The 21,695-nt window shown below is 46.3% G+C and overlaps 1 protein-coding gene across 3 annotated transcripts in view; it reads right to left on the bottom strand.

Moving 5' to 3' along the window:
• Positions 1-21,695, bottom strand: part of tbc1d4 (TBC1 domain family, member 4) — a 39,580-nt gene that overhangs the window by 11,135 nt on the left and 6,750 nt on the right. The window contains exons 2-15 of one of the 3 annotated variants that reach the window (XM_076263403.1): positions 19,062-19,745; positions 17,776-17,865; positions 16,533-16,637; positions 15,687-15,819; positions 15,381-15,472; positions 15,128-15,238; positions 14,351-14,473; positions 13,664-13,723; positions 7,930-8,135; positions 7,169-7,321; positions 3,294-3,445; positions 2,871-3,062; positions 850-1,011; positions 288-446 (exon numbers count right to left, since the gene is read on the bottom strand). In XM_076263403.1, the coding sequence (XP_076119518.1) occupies positions 288-446; positions 850-1,011; positions 2,871-3,062; positions 3,294-3,445; positions 7,169-7,321; positions 7,930-8,135; positions 13,664-13,723; positions 14,351-14,473; positions 15,128-15,238; positions 15,381-15,472; positions 15,687-15,819; positions 16,533-16,637; positions 17,776-17,865; positions 19,062-19,745 (2,422 nt within the window). Of the gene's footprint in view, positions 1-287; positions 447-849; positions 1,012-2,870; positions 3,063-3,293; positions 3,446-7,168; positions 7,322-7,929; positions 8,139-13,663; positions 13,724-14,350; positions 14,474-15,127; positions 15,239-15,380; positions 15,473-15,686; positions 15,820-16,532; positions 16,638-17,775; positions 17,866-19,061; positions 19,746-21,695 lie in introns of all 3 variants that reach the window. The other 2 variants (XM_076263402.1, XM_076263404.1) reach the window with 2 other exon arrangements.

Genomic DNA, 21,695 nt, shown 5'->3' on the forward strand with positions numbered 1-21,695 from the left:
ATTTGGAAATATAGCCCAACCTGCACTTACCATTGCATTATGGTGTGCGATAACAGTCTAGCAATTCTATAAAAAAATTTGAATCCAAACCCTAACCCTGTCTCCTGACCCATCTTTTCCAGACATCCATAGACCAGCCTTCCAGCTCAATGCTCAATGTACTGACCAATACTGGTCCGCTACTCTGGTGTCCTGTATGAAGTCCGCTGAGTCCAGCTGAGCACTAGTTTACTAACCCTTACCGGCCCCCTGGTGTGACTGGGTGGTGCAGGTGTAGGTGTACGTACCCAGGTCAACGAGGATGGCGTGCTGCTGGGCGGTGAGCTGCTTGAGCAGGTCCTGGTAGGCCGTGTCTGGGGGCACCTGGCGCGAAGGAAGACGGTACCTCAGGCGGTGCTGCTGGGACAAGATCAGCCACACCTCACCACGCCGGCTCTTGGGCACTCCTGCAGGGAGACAGAGAGAGAAAGAGAAAGAAACAATTTATATATCACACATTGTAGGTGTTTGTTCTGTGTGTAGGCCTGAAAAACTGCAGTTCTGACTGAAATGGGAAACAAAGTGGATTGGACGGGACCAAACCGGATCATATACTAAGTCTATTCCAGCCAATCATTGTATTGCTTCAGGATCACAGAATGGAGGCGTGTAATTTGATTGGTTGCCAATCTTGCCAATCTTTCGCCAGAATCCCAGACATCCTTCATAATGAGCTAATGAACAGCCCATCATGGCCAGTTTCTATGGATACAGACATTGCAGATGTACAGGAACAGGACGATTAACACTGGACTGTGGACTGTAGTGGACCAGAGGCTGTGGACAGCCCTCAGATGGCTAAACACTCACCCTGGCTGAGAATGGACTGGAGCTCGTCCTTATCCCACTGGACCTTAGCTCTGCAGGGGACACTCAGCTTCTTCTCCCAGAAGGCCTGGATGTCCTTAGAGTCTTGGCCCACTTCCTGGTAGTCCAGTTTCATCTTGCGAATGTGCAGCTCATCTCGACTGGCTGTGGGAGAATGTGTGAGGGAGAGATGTGAGGGAGAGTTGGATGGAGGGAAAGAGGGAGGGAGAGAGAGAAAGTAAAAGAGAACATGAGAGAGAGAGAGAAACAGAGGGAGAGAGAGAGAGAGAGAGGGGTGGAGGGAGAGATTAAACAAAATGTTGTGACACAACTTGTCATGTCTGTTACCGAAATGACCGTCACCATAGATAAGGTGAGACCATGGTCCCCATGGCAATCACAGCGCTAGATCATACACCCTTGCGCTCAAGCAAACTCTCACCAGAGGTCTACTAGCTGTGCACTCTGCATGCACCGTCTGCTTAGTGCTGCACAGAACACACACACAGATGAACAGAGACTGGGCAAGGACCGTGACCATTTTCTTATCTCCAAGATACTTTCTCCTTTCTCACCCAGAAGACAAAGAAAACAGCCATCTCAGCATTTCAGCACATTTCCAGTTATCAACTTTCACAGAGCTTCAAAGCACTCAGTGCTACAGTGAAAGTCCATATTGAAACTGAGGGAGTTGGAGCCCTTTTCTTGAAACAGACTCCTCATGTCAATATTAAACTATAACACAAGCCACACACAGCAGGCTCTCTGGGGCGGCTTCTTAGGTTTGCCATGCTGTCTACAGCTAGGCACACAGACAGTCGACATGAAAGCTCTCTTACAATTCTTACCTTCTACTTAAAGGGACAGAGACATCACACTTAAGTTCCTCAGAAACACCTCCACACAGACACACAGAGAAAAAAAAAGATGTTGGGATGACGTAAATGACACAATACTCTATTATGTCTATAGAGGGCAGTGTTTGAACAATCTTTTTTTGAGAACATTCATGAGTTGTGTACATTCCCACACATTTGAAATCCCTTGGTGACCAATGATCTCAATCATAACACTGGCTGACCAGGGCACCCAAAAGCCCAAGAAATTGGGCGCCTGAAATCCTCAAAATGAGTTCTTGGAGAGGGGGAGACGGGTCAATCTAAACATTCCTGTCCGAAAATAGTGTCGCTCCAGAGCCTCGGACAGAGGCTTAAGCATTTGACCCTCTATAAATAAACACTGGGCCGAAAGAGAAACACAACTTAAGAGAAGCCAACAACATGGCGTCTTCCATTCCTCTCTGGGGTAAGTCAGGGAGTGTGAAAAACTGGCGTGTTTTCAAGGCAAGTGTTTCCTCTTTGTTTTACCACACAATGTAATTATTGTGAAACAGGATACTGATAATACAGAGTCTCTGTCTGTGTGTGTGTGTGTGTATGTGTGTGTGTGTGTGTGTGTGTGTGTGTGTGTGTGTGTGTGTGTGTGTGTGTATGTGTCTATTTGCACACACAAATCTAGCCAAAGTAAGGATAGTAAGGTGTTGGTAGAGTTACTGACCCTGCATACAGTCTTTGTGTTTGCATATACACAGATATCAGGCATTTGTGGTGGCTAGTGGTGGTTGACCTTTGCATGTTTGTGTTGTGCATTTGAAGTGAGTGTGAGTGTGTGTGTGTGTGTGTGTGTATGTGTATATATGTGTGTGTGTGTGTGTATCAATGTGTTAACATGTTTGTGTGTGCACATGCGTACGTGTTTGTGTGTGTGTAATATCTTCGAAGATATCAGGTATCAGTAGTGTGTGTGTGCATATTTGAAATGTGTATGTGTGTGTTTGTGGGCCCACGTGGGCCTGTAGCCTGCGTTGGCGGAGTCTTGAGGGGTAAGCGAGAGTTCCCATCCCACGACTAGCTTCAAACACTCTTACTATCGCGGCTGTGCTACGCATATGGTTCATTTATAACCCCTAGATTTTATTGTGTGTGTGTGTGTGTGTGTGTGTGTGTGTGAGTGAGACTACTAACCCTCCAGGCGCTGGTTCTCCTTCTCCATGCGCAGCAGCAGGATCTGCTGGTGGATGGCCTTCCTCCACAGGGACCGATACTCTGCCGGGCTGCGGCGACCGCCCTCCCCCGAGAAGGGCTCCTGGTCTGGGGACAGGGGGTCCTGCTCCAGGGCACGGGGAGACAGTGGGAGCAGCTCACGGACATCCATGTCTTTAAGAGTCACCCAGGCAGCAAGGTCATAAGGGCAAGAGAATGTTTTAGAGTATTCACGTATGAACATACAAAAATGCATACATACATACTGTACATATATATATGCATTAGTACATACTGTATATACATAAAGAATGACCACTCTGAACACTTAAAAGCAGTGGTGGGTCTGTCATCTGTAGGTGTACATGCATTCTCTCTCTCTCTCTCGCACACACACACACACACCTGGGCAGTTCATGGAGCCCTGTTTGTTGAGGGGCGTTGCGACCCTCAGGAAGATCTTCTGACGCCAGGAGACTCTGCGTGGGGTGTTTGTGGGTGTTGTCAGGGAGTCAATGCTGCAGCCCGACAAGGTCCTCTTCCGGCCCTCTCCATTACTGACGCACAAACACACACACAATCAGTCAATACAGCACATACACACATGGTCATTGTATTTAGTGGCTATAGAAAATAAATACAGACACAGACAAGAAGACAGACACTGGTTGTTACTGTACACTCATGTCAGTGCTCTCTCAAGCGCTCACACACACAGATTTGAGGTAAATCTTACACCATAGATAGATAGATAGATAGATAGATAGATACTTTATTGATCCCTAGGGGAAATTCAAGGTCACAGTAGCATACAGACAACATACACACACACATTCACTAACAGCAGAAAAAGTAATTAAAAGTATATAATATAAAAAACACAACTAAGCAATAAGGACTGTAGAAGATAAAGAATATACTAAATATACTAAAATACAAATTATACTAAATAAAAACTTAATCTAAATCAATTCTAAAAAACAGTATCCACATAGTGGGTGATTAATCAATCAGGTGCGCTTGCAATGACTGAAGCAGGGACTGAGCCTGTGGTCCTCTGTGCATAAGGTAAGGTAAGGTGCTCTTTGTGAATGAGTGTCATGGTGATGGTGCAAATGAGTAAGTCAAACAGTGCAACAGTGCAAGAATAAAGTCTCTATATCTATATATAAATAACTATATTAAGAAGGTATAAGTGTGGTCACAGTTCGGCTGTGGCATGGAGGGAGGGGTTGTGCATATGTGCTAATAAAGCATGCAAACAGTGAGGCAGAAGTTGTGCAAGGCAGTGAGCGAAGTCTCCAGCAGATCAGGCTCTTCTGCTTAACAATAGTGTTGTGGAGTGGATGACACTCATTGTCCAAGATGTTGATCAGTTTGTTCAGGGTCCTTTTGTCAGATATTGAAGTGATGCACTCCAGTTCAGCTCCCACTACAGAGCCAGCTTTCCTTACCAGCCTGTCAAGTCGCCCCGTATCCTTCTTCTTTGTGCTTCCTCCCCAACATACCACTGCATAAAAGAGGACGCTGGCAACAACAGACTGGTAGAACATCCTGAGGAGCTTGCTGCACACATTGAAGGAGCGCAGCCTCCTCAGGAAGTACAGCCTGCTCTGCCCTTTCTTGTAGAGTGCGTCAGTGTTGGCTGACCAGTCCAGTTTATTGTCCAGGTGGAGACCCAGGTACTTGTAAGAGCTTACCACCTCGACATTGACCCCATCAATGGAGACTGTTAGCAGAGTGGGCTTAGACCTGCGGAAATCCACCACCATCTCCTTGGTCTTTGAAGTGTTGAGTTGGAGATGATTGAGTTTGCACCATTGCACAAAGTCCTCCACCAGGTTCCTGTACTCCTCCTCCTGCCCGTTCCTGATACACCCCACAATTGCAGTATCGTCAGAAATCTTCTGCATGTGGCATGACTCAGTGTTGTAGCAGAAGTCAGATGTGTACAAGGTAAACAGGACTGGAGAGAGCACAGTTCCCTGTGGCGCTCTGGTGCTGCTGATCACAGTGTCAGAGAGACAGTTCTTCAGTCTGACGAACTGTGATCCAAGCAAGCAAGAAAACACAGACACGCACACAAAGACATTCTCTATATGGTAAGAACTTTATGTGCTTTGACATCAACTTGTTAAGGTGCATAACCATCCCACCTGCAAAGTTATAACATGAAAGGCAACACATGTTTAACTATTTGTAGATTAACTAGTTGTTAATCTATTTGTCATTAGTTCACAAATACCTGCAAAGAGAAAACGTTTTAAGAGAAAACTGTACATGCAACAAAAATCTTGAGAAAAATGTGCATGTCATTAAGGGAAACAGATATAAAAGTCAATAGGAAACGTTAGTAAACCTTCAAGATGTTATTATGGTTGTAGTACATCTTGAAATTCATGAGATAACACGCATGTAACACGCAACAGTATGTAGAAGGAAAAACTGTAAGATTTTACTTGGATAGTTTACCCTCAAAGACTTCAGTATGTATAATTGTTGTTGAACAACTGCTAAATATCCTTAACCAAATCCAACCACTAACCTGAACCTTAACCATAAATAGTAGTTAACAGAGTCAACAAATAGTTTCTTGATAATCTGAGCATGTGTAGATAGTCTGTGGGCAGACTGTCCAAGAATGATCAAACATACCACAGCTGGATGTCCTGTAAAGACTAAAGCATCTCAGAATAAAGATGAAAATAAGCATGTTTCCACCAATCCATGTGACCGGTCATTTCAGACAAAGTAAAGGCCCAATACCCTGCAGGTTAAGTGCCCTCTCAGACTTGGAAATGTGAATGGATGGTGGAGCAGGACGCAACTGACCCCAGGGGTCACAGAGCTGTCAGAGACCAGGAGGAAGCTACCGCTGGGCCAGTACAGTGTTGTCCATACAACAGTTCCTGAACCCTGGAGACCTTTTATTTGTCCTACAATGTCTGTCAGTGGCTCCAATTAAACTAACTTGTTTACCTCCCCCAGCTATACACTCAGGGAAAAGGACGGGCATTTCAGCAACTCAAACTTATAAAAAAAGAATCGTCTAAAAAATAAATAAATCAGGAAACCCTGTGTCACACAAGCTCAGGGATTTGGGAGAAAACATTTACAAGGTCGACCCGGTTTCCCCATTCCGCAGACAGCGGCTTTGTGCTGTTCCATTAGTGACCTGTCTGGTGGCATTAAAAGCTGCACGACAAATACTATATGAATGAATGAATGAATTAATAAATGAATGAATAAATGAATGGAATGAAAGGAATACCACCAGCCTGGTAGGTTCACATTTGAAATGGAAATGTTACCCTTTACAAGTGAGAAAGCCTACAGCTGGTCCTAAGGTATTCACACCCCTAACACAGATATCCAGGCTGAATAGGCATTAGCTAGAAGGAGAATTCAATGGCAATTTAGCTTTGTGCAAGCAGTTATCAGACTTGTGGAAAGTACTACAGGCTGTCAATTGGCACAAAGCCAAGTTAATTATCAGCTCATCTTCAGTGTGATTTCCTCCATTACAATCATAGAAATTCACCAGGCCTATTCCCATGGCAGCAATTTCATCCAACAGATCTACAGTTCTTGCAGTGACTGGTCTATAATTGGTAAGATTTGTTCTTTATTCAGCAAGTTTAATAACGAGGCACTATCATGACTTATGGTATCTAGGACTTAATTGATTATCAAAATTAATCTGGCAAAAGTGAAATAAATCATGGTGTGTGAAAAAAAGCATAGTTAGCATTGTTAGTTTTGAAGCTATAAAGATTAGCAAGCAAACCTGCAAACATGGAATCATTAGTACCCTTTACAGTGAGAGCGTTGGTCAAAAGTAGAATGAGCTGTGAAAACAACAACGCTTCAGTAGAGGGTTTAGAAGCACTGGCATGCACAACAAGCGGAGGGGGCTTTGTAAATGAGAGCGGTTCCCCCCAAGCTTCTGTTCTGGCTTCTGATGAAATCTAATAGAGAGAGTCCAGTGTGGCGTTCTGGAGAAGAGAAAAGTGACGTAGAGCGACAGAGGACAACGGTGATCTTTGATTTTTATTCTTTTACACGTAGAGCGACAGAGGACACAGTGACGGCAAGCACCTTTGGTTATCTCTGCAGGGACACACGAAAATGTCTGTCACTCCACTAACACCTACCCCACACACCCACGTCTCTGAAAACCCTCTTCCCAGCACAGCATTTCAGCGTGGTTAAAAAGCTCTGGCAGAGCTAGGAGTTGGGGGGGGGGGGATGAGGCAGCATCGTGCCCCATCCCCTCTCACCTCTTGAGGGGCCCGAGGTCGGAGAAGGACCCAAGGGAGCCCAGCGAGCCCTGGTAAAAACTTTTCAGGAAGCTTGGGGTGGAGAAGGAGGGAGGGAGGCTGAAGGTGGACTCGCTCTCCGACACGCTGCGCTTTCGCCTGGGGGCCATCGGGCTGGGGGGAGGGGCATGGAACCAAAGACATAAAAGGCCACCAAATAGTCATTGGTTACATAGTCATGCTTCACAAAATCATCAACCACCAGAAACCATTTCAGTCCACTGTGCTAGTAAAAAGTTCAAACCAATGCATGTAATGTGTTGTATGGGATGAAGTCAGGAAGGCACAAAGTATTCAAATGAAAATGTAAAAGTTAAACAAGCAAAAGAATAAGAACATTGCTGTCTTAGGCTTCTATGTAAGTATATGGTGTGGTCATGCTGCTCACTTCAAACACATTCGTTTCAATGTTAAGTCAAGGAACTTGCACCTTTGAGAACACTTCTCTTCAGGCAGTATTCAGTATCAGCTTCAGTAGTAAAACAAAATGTATATAACAAAATCAGACTGCAAGCTGTCAACACAGTGAGAGTAAAGAAGGAGAAAAAAACAGCAATCGTGGTTTCACAAAGTAGCTGACGTCCAGCCATCAGACATCAATGGCTTGACTCAAGCTAAACCCAGCTGCTGACCAGCACACAAGTCACGGACGCATGATGGGTGACAAGGGAAGTGAGTCCCATGACTGCAGACAGGAAATGATGTGGCAGGAAGTGACATACCTGCCCTGGAGGAGCTCTGGGGCCACAGACTGCTGCCGGCGGAGCGGGGCTTTGGAGGTGTGGCTCTGGGCGTCGGTGAAGGAGATTCGCTTCTTGACGGGCAGGTGGCTAAAGGTGTGGGCGCGGCGGCGGAAGGGAGCGGCCTCGGGGTCGTCGTCAAGGAAGCCCGGCGGTGTTCCAGGAGGGGAGTCTCCGGGAGACTCGTCCTGCTGGGAGCAAAGACAACTGTTAGCAGCGGGATGGGAAGAAAGAATGTGTGTGTGTGTGTGTGTGTCTGTGCACGTACAGTACCTGTCTGTCTATGTGAGGTTATATAGGAAACAAAAAAACAACCAATAGCAACAAAACATTCAAAACATTTTACCCTTCACACAACACTGAGACATTCATATAACAATGTAACATTCAGGTTCAAGGTTTGCAGCATTTCAGTTCAAAATCAGTGTTCTGTTGCATTCATGTCCACAATGAGCGCACGTTGCAATTTGACACTTCACAGAGACCCTATTCACGAAAGTTGTGGTCAAGCGACACATCGTCTTCCCTTGAAGTCTACCCATGAGGCATACAGAACCTGAAAGCTCTTACCTCACCTGCGGCCTGTCCCTAGAACCAGTCTGGACCTAAGCAGCAGTGCAGAGTGAGGACCTAGCGTGTGTCTGTCCAGTCTGACTGTGTGTGCAAACTCTCTGATCTATTGTATGCTAATGGGTTGTGTCCTGTGACTGCACGTGCACACACCACACACACACAGTGTAGCACTATGTGGAGGTGAACAATAGTGACGTTAACCTTGCTTACTACACAGCCCACAGAGGAAGGCATTTCTGCCCTTTCCATCCCTCTGTAGCTCGTAGCAGAACTTCCTCTCCTCCAAAAGCAGCGCTCTCTGTTTCCTGCTTTGTGCACAACATCCCACCCCAGCGCTGCTGCTATGAGTCAGCAGTGTGAACACTAGGAGCCAGGCTTAGGCCAGGGGGAACACACACTCTCTCTCTCAATCACACACACACACACACACACACACACACACACACACACACACACACACACACACACACACACACACACACACACACACACACACACACACACACACACACACACACACACACACACACACACTCTCTGCTGTTTACATAACTCACACAAGCAGGCTCCACAAAGGCCCAAAAAGGGCAAGAGAATAAGGGATCCAAATAAACAGGCTGGTTTTATTGAGAGGGACTGAGATGTGTTTGGCTGATGGCGGGCGAGAGCGGCTCTACGTGGTCTGCCATGAACTCAGGGGACTTGACTTGACTTGAAATTGAACTCAGCAGAGTGATTTTCAAAGTAAAAAAAAACAAAAACATGGTGTACCAAATTCAACAGCCAAAGGCATGACAATTACATTAACAAATCCCTTTCAAACATCAATTTATATAAGTCAGTATCTATCTATAAAGCAAGAAGCGTCTGTGTGTCTGTGGTACGCATATCTCGCTGACCGTTTGTCAGACTGACCTAAGATTTCGTATGTGGCTCGTGCGTTGCACAAAGGTGTGCACTCTCGATTTTGAAGATTTTTGAATGCATATTTGAAAATATGGTTATTTACGTAGGACGTTTATCGCTGCACTGCACTGTTTCCAAGGGGACCAGTTTCAGGGGAGCTCCACTCCATCGTGTACTGACTGGTATGTCACAGAGGACATTTTTGGCCTTATCAGTGTAAAAGAAAATGCAGTTAAAACCCATTCTCCCCTATGTTCAACTTTGCTGGACTCCCTCTTATGAGGTCATCACTGTGTCTGGAATGTTCATAAATTCAGTTATAATATTAACTGTAAATATTGTTCTATTGTATTTAAAGTTGATTTTTCAAGAAAAATCACTACTCACTATTATCTTGCTTCATGTCCCTTCATTTGTCAAAAATGTTTTTTAACCTGACATATACACTTTAAGCAAATGTTGCCGAATGTCTACCACTCCCTCTCTGTGGAAAGTCTGTGTTAATTCTCAATGAAAGCAAAAATGGTCGGAAAAAAAAACAAAAAACTCTTCTGTGAGTCTGTGAAAGGAAGAGTGTGTGTGAGCTCCAGGTTGTTTGTGTCGCCTCTGGCAGCTTCAATCATTTTATGCCCCAGCTCACACCTGCCCTGCCCTCACCACAAAGACACCTCTCTCACAACCAGGAAGGAAACAGCTTCATCTGAGCTGCATGTGCGCAGTCTGCACCTGTTCTTCCCACAATTCAAAGCAATTCAACTGTGACATCAGGGCTAGACACCCTAATATTAAAGATGCAGTCTGTGATTGTGATTGAGGGTATTGATATTTGAGCTCAAAAGCCAAACACTGGATTTGAATGGCAACCTAGCTACTAAAGAAATATGCTGCTGACAGTGCTAGCAAGGACAAACTACCTAACAACCATTCTTTAGGATGTAAAAACCCTGCGAGACACTAGTTTGTCTGTGAGTGATTGCTAACTTGCCGAGCAAAAGGGAGACGTCAGCTTACCTTCAACCTACTTCATTCCTTCTGGGCCAGTGCCTGAGCAGCCTTGCTTAACACCGGACGGTTTAAAGTTAGTTTATGCTCCTAAGTCTCCTGGTGGTATCCATAAACAAAGGCGAGAACAGTATCCAAATAAGTAATCCATAAGGCTGGGTGCCAACAACAGCATGGACCAGGCAAAACAAACAGTAATAGTAGATAGAGACTAGTGTTCTGGAACAAACAGACAGTGAGCAGACAAGAGACACGTGAGCCCAAGGGCCGCACGCAGGTGTGCTATTTCACCTGCAGAGGTAAAAGGCACCATCTGAGCTCCACCTGGACTTTAGTGATGTGTTCTTAAACATATACCTTTGCCTACTGTTAAAAAAAGCAGCCTACGTGATAGAGAATGTAAATATGATGATGATTATCACTGCTTTGCAGAGTAGCTGTGGCATTCTGACAACAGAACGGAGTGAACTGAATACCACACACTCCTTACGCTGGGCGAGGTCCTCAACAAGCAGTTATCTTCTTTTATCAGCTTTCACCAACCATATTTTTGCCCCAGGGATGCAGCCTGGTTGACGTTATACAGCCATTATACACGACACTAGGCCAAAAACACACCAAGTGGGCACTACTTTCACAATCAGGGTTTCACAAGGCCTAAAAATTCAACTTTCTTGGAAATATTGTTTAATCTACATTCGTTGAAGGATAAATAATACATGTTCTTAGATGTGTATATGGATAATGTCAAAGGCTTACCCTGATTGTGAAACTACCCAAGTACAGAAACACTTGACTTAAACCTGCTATGGTTTAAACGGAGAACTGAGAGGAGATAGCGAGAGATATTTCTGGATTGTGCTCCTGGAGATGAATGTATGGATACTGTGCATCTGAGTGTCAGGATCTATTCCACAGCATTTATGTAGAGGATGAGAAACCACCCCAGATGAATGCAATATCTTCATGAATTACACATTAGCATTATCCGTTCCACTCTAGAGGTGCTACAGAGAGCAGGCAGTTGAGACAACCATTACGGTTCCATTAGAGGTTTCTTCTGAACCCACAGACATACCAATAATTCATAGCAGTCGGCGTGTTGCGCTGTTTTGCAATTCTTTGATCTTTGATGCCATGCTGTATGAGGGCAGCGTGAGACGCAGACAGAAGGCATGTAAAAGAACAAGTCTCAGTATCTCACAACCTGATCTATGGCTCTGTGAGCAGCAGCGAGGCGGCTCGTATGGACGGTCAGTCGCGACAGGAGGAGATTGAGGACCGACGGGCGTCTGGGTCATGAGAGGACTCCTGTGGAGGCCCGAGAGCCATCAGGAGGGGTGGCGGGCGGCCGGGGGGGCCTCCACCAGGGTCCCAGACACACACACACACACTACACATTCTGCACCAGGGTGAAGATGAGGGCCCGGGGCCTGCCTGATCAGTGTGGAGAAACGTCTGCCAGGCGACGACAGGCGCTTGGCAATATGGCCCAGCCAGGGTTTCCGTTGTCCGGTAATTACCGGACATTGAAATGTCCGACAAAATTAAATCTCTCCGGTCAAATTGTCCGATTGAAATTGGCTAATAATCCTGTCCCCTGACGCAATCTGAATTTGAGAATAAGCCTTAGCCTAATATGTAAGCCTTTATTATACGTCCTCTGGCTATGTTTTTAAATAAACAGGCTCTACCGAAAAGTAAGCTATTAAACAACACGTAGCCTATGCAGCATTTCAAATAGGAAGCGCACGCTTAAAACGTCCAAGTTAAACAACGAACAAATGAGTGAGGCGGTTTAAACATGGCCAGGCCCAGGCAGACTAGCCATAAAAGTTTTTTCAGAAGCCAGACGTGATGGATGATGATAAATTGGTAACATCTGAAGCCTCAGATGTCCGGTCAACTCCACCACCACCAGATAAAAAGCAGAAGGGTCGGGCGTATCTGTCGGAATCAGTGACATTGGGAGTTGCGGGGGGTGGGGCCGCTCCAAGACACTGTCATTCTCCGTGTACACTGGACATGCAAAGTGTTCTTTACCCAAAGCATACAGTAGGCCTATGCGTTCTCTGTCTATGATCTGCAGGGTTAGGGCCTCTTCGACGAGGAGATTGCTGGTCCGCGGATAATTTCTGGCACAATTAAACGCGATCATTGAACCGCGGCCAAAAGAAAAAGAAACTAAACATTTCCCAGAATAGGAAACATTTCTTAATTTATTGTTATTAAATAAAGAGGCATAGCATTAGGGGGTAGTGGTGTGAGCGCTCATTCTTGTGTGTGCACATCTGTGTAAGTTTAACAGTCACCAATGAAGATAACGTGGGTAGCAGCAACAAACAACGTAGCCTTTTTAGAACAACGAACGAAGCGGACTCTTGCTGTCCATGAAAAGATACTGGCTAGATCTTGTTAGGCATGTTTAAGTTAGGCTAATGAACATGTTGCATTATATAGAACCTGATTATGTCATTCTTTAAGCTACATAGCCTGTCTCCAGTTTTCCTCAATTTGACTAAGAAGCGATAATAGGATATTTAACCGGCATATCATCAAAATGTCCGGAAAACGAAACCTCTGCCGGTCACTTTGACCGGCACCATTTTTGTCTAGCGGAAACTCTGGGCCCAGCCCCTGGATCACTCTGTCTCAGTCGTCTTTTTCTCTCTCTCTCTCTCTCTCTTGTGGTCTCTTTGCTCACTTCTTCTGTTCAGCCTCTCACCCTCTCTCTTTCACCATCTCTCTCTCTCTCCTTTTTCTTCCTTTCTTTCTCACACCCAAGTGTGGTGTTTGACCAAGGGGGCAGGCATTAGCACTGCAAAACATGTAGTAGATCACCAGTTGGACAGGGTGGTCTCTTTGATGGACGCCTCCTGTCCAGAGACTGCTCACATGCATGAGATCATTCACATGCTCATGACTAAGGATGCAGCCACAGAGCTTTGGGAGATGTCAGGCTAGGTAACAGATTTGTTTACATGGGTTGGATAGTTTAACTCTGTGTGTGTGTACGTGTGTATGTACGTGTGTGTGTGTGTGTGTGTGTATCTATGCAGCTCTTAAATTCAGTGAGGGGAGTGAACTTGGTTCAGTGGGCTGGTTGGAATGTTCGTTTATTGAGTGTATTGAGTGTGTGTGCGTGTGTGTGTGTGCGTGTGTGCAAGAGGAGCAGTTCTGGGTATTCTCACACACACACACTGCGGCGCCTGGACGAAGGTGGGCGGATACTCACTCGTTCAAAGCTGCTCATGCTGCCAATGCTTCCCAGCCGGCCACGCATGCGGTTGGCTCCCTGTGCACGAGAACAGAAATGACCGTCAGGGACCAGCGCCTCCAGGAAGTACACTACATAGCTCAAGGACAGCACATAAATTTCACAGGTCACAAGGGTTTCACAGAAATCACAAATACAGAGAAATATTCTGCCTTTGGAAACCACAAGGCTAAAGACTAAACGTGACAAGGCAAAACTAAGTGTGAAGGCCTATGAATGCCTCATATACAGTTACCCCTTCTATCAAACACTTCATCCTTTATCCCAATTCTGGAGACTTTGCTATCTGCAGACAGAGCTTCTGTCTGTAAACACAGACGATATTGAACTCTTGAAGTAACAATTTGAATTGCATCTGTTTGTTATTGTCGACTCAGAGGCTTTGTTTTTTTTTGGGGGGGGGGATAATGACTTGCAAACAGATAAGCAGATGGTGGGGGACGTTGCCAGCGTCCTCCTCCCCGACAAAGGCATTAATCATATGATCACACCACTCGAGCCACTGTGGCTGTAGGCACTCACTCACACAGAATATGGGTCAATCCCAAATCCCTTCCCTGACGAGGAACAAACAAGAACAACAACAGAACAGGACAACACGGAACAGGACAACACGGAACAGAGCGACACGGCGGCTGCACATACCCTGGAGAAGATGTTCTCCAGGGAGCTGGTCAGGGAGGTGCGGGCCTTGTTCTTCAGGAGGTCCAGTTTGGAGCGCCCTGCGGTGGACGAGTTGTCTGCGGAGGTCCCACCGCTGGGTGCATTCTGCAAACACATCATAAAGAATAGAAGGAAAGGGTGGGGGGAGGAAGGGAAAAAACACGAGAAAAACGAAAGAGTGATTATCAATCCTGCCACGTATGTATGTGATTAATGAAAGTGGGGCATGTGGTTAGGGGAATTCAAAGAGATTCATTCAGAGGCGATACGCCAGCACAGGTCCCAGGAAGACCAGCACAGAGAGTCCAAAGCAGAGAGAGCAAGAGAGAGGGAGAGAAAGAGAAAGAGAGAGAGAGAGAGCTCCAATTGTCTGCTGCTGTATGTGGAAATGCTGCGGGCAGTTTCAAGAGTTCACTTCTACAAGTTAGGTAGAAAACAAATAGGAAGAGGGGGTCAGACAAGAGTGGCAGGCCAGTTCACCTGATCCTTATCACTGTCAGACAGAGTGGGCAGAAGGTCACACTGGAGATTTACTGAATGTGAGTGTGAGTGTGAGTGTGAGTGTGTCAAAGTGTATACATCCGTTGTGTGCATCTGAAACTACATGCACATACTGATGTATGAATATGAATGCATGAACTTTTACGTACTTGCATGCATTTGCGTGTTGCATCAATGAGTGTGTGTGTGTGTGTGTGTGTGTGTGTGTGTGTGTGTGTGTGTGTGTGTGTGTGTGTGTGTGTGTGTGTGGGTGTGTACCTGAGGGGCCTCTCCAATGTGCACATGGGATTTCTGTTTGGTCTCACACAGCTGTCTCAGATGGAGAATCACCAGTTCGTTCTCCTCATGATCTGAAGCCGGCTTCATCCTCTGAGACACAGACACAGAGAACTCGTTATGAACTACATCAGCATACAAAAGACCCATTAAGTCTGCACCGGCTGAATCACTGGACACCGTCCATCTGGCTGCCCTGATTCGGCCGTGCTCCACTTACGGCCCGGGCTCTTACCTGGACACGCTCAAAAATGTCCACCTGCTCGTTATCCGAGAGCTGAGAGAGATACTTCTGGATGGCTAGCTTCGCCCTTGGAGGGTACAGACCTGAGCACACGTAGGTCGTGGTCATATGCAGTTATATGTGGTCAGACCATAGCACATTTATAAATGTTTTAAAATCAGGTTTTTGATACACAACTAAATGAGCCACAGGTGAAATTTTAATGATAATTTAAATACATTTTAATTTCATTTTTAATGAAAAACAATCGAGAAATTGAACAAACAAACAGAATGGTTCCCCTGGCTCCCCTCTTACCTTCGATCCGCTCACAGAGCTTGTGCAGGTCGTGCATGGGGCAGGCCTCGCACAGCTTGACCTGGGTCTTTGCACTCTGCAGGGCAGCTGCTGTACTGAAGGCCTGCTTCATCGTCAACATCACCTCATCTACCTGAGAGAGAGATAGAGGCAGAGAAACAAATAAAGAGAGTGAGACAGAGAGAGAGTGAGACAGAGCAAGAGAGAGATAGAGATAGAGAGAGAGAGAGAGAGAGATGTCATTTCACAGCTCATAATTTACTGTTTTAGAGTAAAGAAAATGAACCCAAGAACCACTTAATTCAGAAATCCTTGACTTTCAAAATTCAATCTGCAAATTTTTGCTAAAGGGACAATGGCTGCAGTGCTATTTCGGAAGAAATAACTGATTGCTTCACGACTTTCACATATTTCTAGAAACAAATCCACTCTCCTTTTTACACGTTAGCATGCGTTAATCATTGACAAGGTTATTGTGATGCTATCTAGAGGGTGTGATAATTCATTGATAATGACTAGTAAATGTTTCACAGTGCCCATGAAACCCTAGGGCATAGTGGGGGAAAGAACATAAAACCGAGTTAAGCTAACAAGTCACTACGCAAATCTCCCACTTTAGGCCATATTGTAAACAGTACAATACACATAACTCCACAGCCAATGTATGCACAGGAGAGAGGGTGCAGCTGAGAGGGAACTGTAAGTGAATAGTAACAGTCCCATCTCAGACAGGGCCAGGGCACTTGTTCCTGTCTGCTCCTTGTCATAAATAATAGATTAAGTCCCTCAGAGAGCCTGAAGGAGGGGAGGGAGAGTAGGATGCTGGGAGATTATCGAGCGTCTCACCAGAGAGTCGCTGGCACACTGGAAGACGTAGCACACATACTGGCTGGGCCCAGACTCCACTGGCTCACGGCAGATGAAGCCAAAGTGATCCGTCTGCTTGATGCCCTGTGTGCAGAGACAGAAGGGAGTGAGTAGTGTGAAGAGTAAAGACATGAAGGAGGAAATAAAAAAGACTGATAATATAACCACACTCAGGGGAATAAAATGCAAAAATGTTCCAACATGAAATTCATTGAACATATACTATAACTACTCTCTAAGTAACCAGGCTGTCAATCAAAATAACCTGCATAAATGTGCGGCCTCCTCTATAGCGTAAAAATAACTACTCTGAAACCAGCTTTCCAGCTAAAGCCAGGGCAACTGATGATAATTAGCACCAAATGTGTGAGGTTTTTAATGGGGGAGAAGTACATACATGTTTATCTGATCTTGTGGCAATCCTGTATGTCTAGACCAAATCCTAATATGTTTTAAACAGCAACAGATTGAAAACCAACCCCAACAGCTCCCATAGCCCTTCACTAGTTTTTCAGGCTAATTGCCTAAGAAGCACTGACATCGACATGACAAGGGGTAAAAATAGGAATCTAATTTGTGGTTGAGACACGAGAGAGTGATTCAGAGTTGATAGTTCACCAAATGACTGTAATCATCATGTTTGTTGGAAGGGGGTGGGGCTTTTTTTTTGGGGGGGGGGGGGGGGGGGGCAGCCGTGGACTACTTTGGGGCAGCCGTGGCCTACTGGTTAGCGCTTCGGACTTGTAAGCGGAGGGTTGCCGGTTCGAACCCCGACCAGTAGGCACGGCTGAAGTGCCCTTGAGCAAGGCACCTAACCCCTCACTGCTTCCCGAGAGCCGCTGTTGTTGCAGGCAGCTCACTGCGCCGGGATTAGTGTGTGCTTCACCTCACATTAGTGTGTTTACTGCGTGCTGAGTGTGTTTCACTAATTCATGGATTGGGATAAATGCAGAGGCCAAATTTCCCTCACGGGATCAAAAAAGTATATATACTTATACTTACTTACTTTATATTTAAAGGTATTCAGGAAAGATTTGAATAAATTGTAAGGGCATCTAAAATAATTCAGTTTGTTCCTCACTGATTAAACAGCACTACAGAGTAACAGAGGCCTGTATATATGGGTGACAAAGGAAGTGTAAGGAAAGGCAAAAGAAGAAAAGATTAACTTCAGTGTAAACAACTTCAGTTGGACACAAAACAAATGAAGAACATTGCGAACCTGAGAGCAAGACGAAATGTCTTTGAAATTCTTCTCCAGCACCACCGTCTTGCTGTCTGGACTGATGAGGTTCACCTCAAATCGGCCAACCTGCTCAAAAAGACAAGAAAGAAAGAAAGAAAGAAAGAAAGAAAGAAAGAAAGAAAGGGATGAAGAGACAGGATGAAGTGAATTAGAAATCTGATCCTGTTGCAGACAGAAATCACAGCCCAAGCACACAATGTCCTGCTCTGGGCAGCTCTAATGACAAAGGTTGCCGTCCTCCCATGCACCAACCCAGCAACACAAAAGCACATTAGCCAAGGTCATGCACATAAATGAGCAACCCACTAAATGACCAGACGCAACCAACGCATTTCATATTCCCCCCTCCTCGCTCAACTTTTGGCAGCTGGCAAAATAGCTTACTGGCAGGCTCGCCAACATGCATATCAATGACATAAAGACGTATACAACTCCACAGGTGGGGATGTACGCTGAACGGCTGGGCATTGGACGCCCTCCACTGATGGGTCTCTACTCTGGACGAGGGCCAGCGGGTGAAGGGGTCAGAGGCCACTGACAACTGGAGAAGTGAAAGTGATTTATCAATTCGAAATCCAGACACCAATGGTGGGGGGTGGGGGTGGGGGGGTGTATTGGATATCCACCAGGCCCTGTTTGCAGCTAGGACTGCAGCACTCCACTCCTCTGGGCTCAGACACATAAAAGCACACCTTCAGTAAATATTATAACAAGGCAAGAGCACTGGGCGCTGTCTGGGGCCTGTAAAGTTAGTCTCTTATGTAATTCTGGGTATGGTAGCAGCAGCGCTGGTTTGCTCACGCCTAGGTGAGAAATCACGTGAGGGGCCAAAGAGACCCTACAGGACCCTGCTGCCACCCCCGGCCCGGACACACGCGTGTGTGTGTGTGTGTGTGTCTGTGTGTCTGTGTGTCTGTGTGTCTGTGTGTCTGTGTGTCTGTGTGTCTGTGTGTAGGAGAGAGACACAAACACAAGGCCCCTGAGGAAACGAAATAAAGATTAAGAAAGCCTGGACAGCAGGGCAGATGCATTAACACATCAGTGCCCATTTAAATGCAAATTCATCTCCGCCTGCGACTAAAACATGACATGGAGTTTATACAAACCAACCGCGCATGGCTAACATTGCATTCTGCCCACCAAAGGAGCGCACAATGACTAGCTGCGCTTTCCATACATATGCATATGGAGAGTTGGGACGAAGAGGGACACAGATAGACACACAGAGGAGGGAAAAGAGAAAGATGGAGACAGGTACACACCTGGAAGAGCATGGTGCGGTTCTTGTCGGCGTCGGAGGGCTGCACATGATTGGGCGCACTTGCGTGGCGTCGCCGCTGCGGCGCAGCCTTGAGGGCCGCCTCTCGGGCCTTCCTGTGCTGAAGGCTGCTCCCGGCCAGACTGTTGCAGCGCGCGCGCACAGGCTCTCGCCGCCCGTCCTGCTCCTCGAAGCCCGAGTCCTCCAGGATGCATTCTGGGAAGGCGCCGCGCAGGCTGCTCATGCTCGCGCTGCTGCTGAGCCCGAAGACGACCCCCCCGCCCAGGGGGTCGCTGACCGTCGTCATCCCCTCGGCCTCCCCTTCCTCCTCCTCCTCCTCCTCCACCACCGAGTCGCCCCCCTCGGGGCTCTCCGCCGAGGAGAAGGCAGCGCCCAGTGGGTCATCCCCGAAGATGAACTCCACGGGCGCGCTCTCTGTGGAGCCGCGCTGGCCGTTGAGCAGACGCAGCCGCTTGCGCTCCACCTCGTGCTGGCGGAACTTGTCGATGCAGTCGTCCACCAGCGTGGCGGGGGCCTTCTTGTGGGCCACCGTGACCTTGCCCCGGTAGAGCACCTCGAACTTCTGTGAGTTGTAGAAGGACTCATCGCAGCCCTCTTGCTTGGGCTTGGTGTCCTCCTTCAAGGCCACTTTGGACACCTGCCTGATGCTGCTAATCACCTCAGGAACCTAGTTAGGAAGACGGAGAACCTCATTAAGCTCACTGGAGCTTTACTAGTGTTTTGTGATATACAGTATATTAATTTAACACATGCATAAAATCATTATTAAACCAGACTTTCACTTGATTAATAACAGATGCTTTGCTAAACAATATAACCTGCCCATCTTTAAAAATGTTTAATATCCAACTTCCTGTCTAGTAATGTCTACAGCAAGAAAATCAAACAATGGTGTTAGAACAAACCACTTCTGAATTAAGTGTTCAGGGTTTACAGGCAAAATGTAAACCCCTACAGGCTTCTCCTTGTGGGCTATGTAGTGAACTTATGTAGGCTAACTGTAGAGAAGAGAGCAGCAGGCTAGTGCTCTCAAACACAGGTGATAAATCAAGGGATTCCTTGGAGATTAAAGAGGAATCCCCATACATTTCTACATCAGGGAGGCTAAACTGTGGCATAGTACATCTGTGGTTTTATGAATTAATAACAATGAAAACAAAAATCATGCTAACATTATAACAAGCTGAGCACAACGGTTAAATCAATCAATAGGGTGTGGGCCAGCTATTCTTGTGATATTGATTTGCATGAAACACAATATCCTGTCTGACTGTCTCTCCCTCTCACACACACAGCCTTACTCCCCACTCATTCAATATCCCTCTCTCCCTCTCGTTCTCTTCACAGCATTGTGACGTGGGTCTACAGTAAGTGCTTGCTATGACATTCATTAGAACAGCTACTCAATACTGCCATAGACGCAGAGCATATATTTATGGACCCATTAGCGGCAGGGGCTAAAAATCATTCACAGACCCCCACAGTGAGAGGGCTCTACTGCAGACACAAGGCTGCTACACACAGGCATGAACCCATTCTGACCAACACAAGCCAGGACTTGTTTCCATGAATGGAGCTGAAGTTTTAAAATATATGAAATGGTCTCTCTCTCTCTCTCTCTCTCTCTCTCTCTCTCTCTCTCTCTCTCTCTCTCTCTCTCTAGCTGAGAAAATCCCAGCAGTCCTCCAGCCACAGACGTGGCACATAACCCAGAGGAACCAGGCTCAGAGGCAATATAACAACCATAAAGCTGCCAACACAAGGCCCGCAGACAACACAACATGTCTACAAGTATCACTGGCAACCAAGGGCTCTTCTGGAAGCACCCAAGGAAGTTATATGGGGACACCTTCATCTGGAACAGCTATCTGAAGTTAGCTAAAGCGCTATTCATAACTCCAAAGGGTTCAAGAAAACCTACTATCTGTATGTACCAGACAGTGCTCCTACGTGGACAAGAGTGTCTGTGTACTCAATTCTATAAATAACTCTAAAGATGACTTGGTGTGTTAAATTTAGTCCCCAAGTCTATGCAGCAGAGAGCAATGTGGGGTTGTAGCAGGCTGCATGACTTGGTGAAACGCGAGTGCCAGTGAAGTGTGGGGGTCATGGCACGGCAAAATTACCCAGTTTGATGACCCTCCCCACGTAAGGCACAGGCTAGTGTTTAGAGCTTGGCTGTGAAAACCTCACAATCAATAGCACGGTGTTCTGCTATAGTGCCGACTACAGTAAGCAGTATGAGACCCCAGCCTAAGGTAAGAGAGGTACTAAAACATTTGCCGGTCACAGGACAAATAAAAAGGGGAAAAAAAACACCCACTGCTTTCCAGCCTCTCAAGGTCACACAGCCACACAGCTTGTTTGCTCGAGGGAGCAGAAGGGGTGGAAAGTAAGAACAGAATAAGGCTTTGTGGTGTTGGTCCTATCAGTATCGCTAAGCACCAAGGGTGGCTTGTTTGAGAAACAAATCTTAGGTTCACCAGGGAGCTGAAAAGTGATCTGTGCGTGTGTGTGTGCCTGCGTGTGTGCGTGCGTGCGCATGGAGAGTCCAGGAAAGAGACGGTTAGACCCTAGTCCTGCCCCTGTGCCACGTAAGGATTTAAATCAAATATTT

Source organism: Alosa pseudoharengus, unplaced genomic scaffold, assembly GCF_046254945.1.
Source record: "Alosa pseudoharengus isolate Yale_2024_CS ecotype anadromous, Long Island Sound unplaced genomic scaffold, YU_APseudo_1.1 YU_APseudo_1.1_scf_3, whole genome shotgun sequence".
NCBI classification, from domain to species: Eukaryota; Metazoa; Chordata; class Actinopteri; order Clupeiformes; family Clupeidae; genus Alosa; species Alosa pseudoharengus.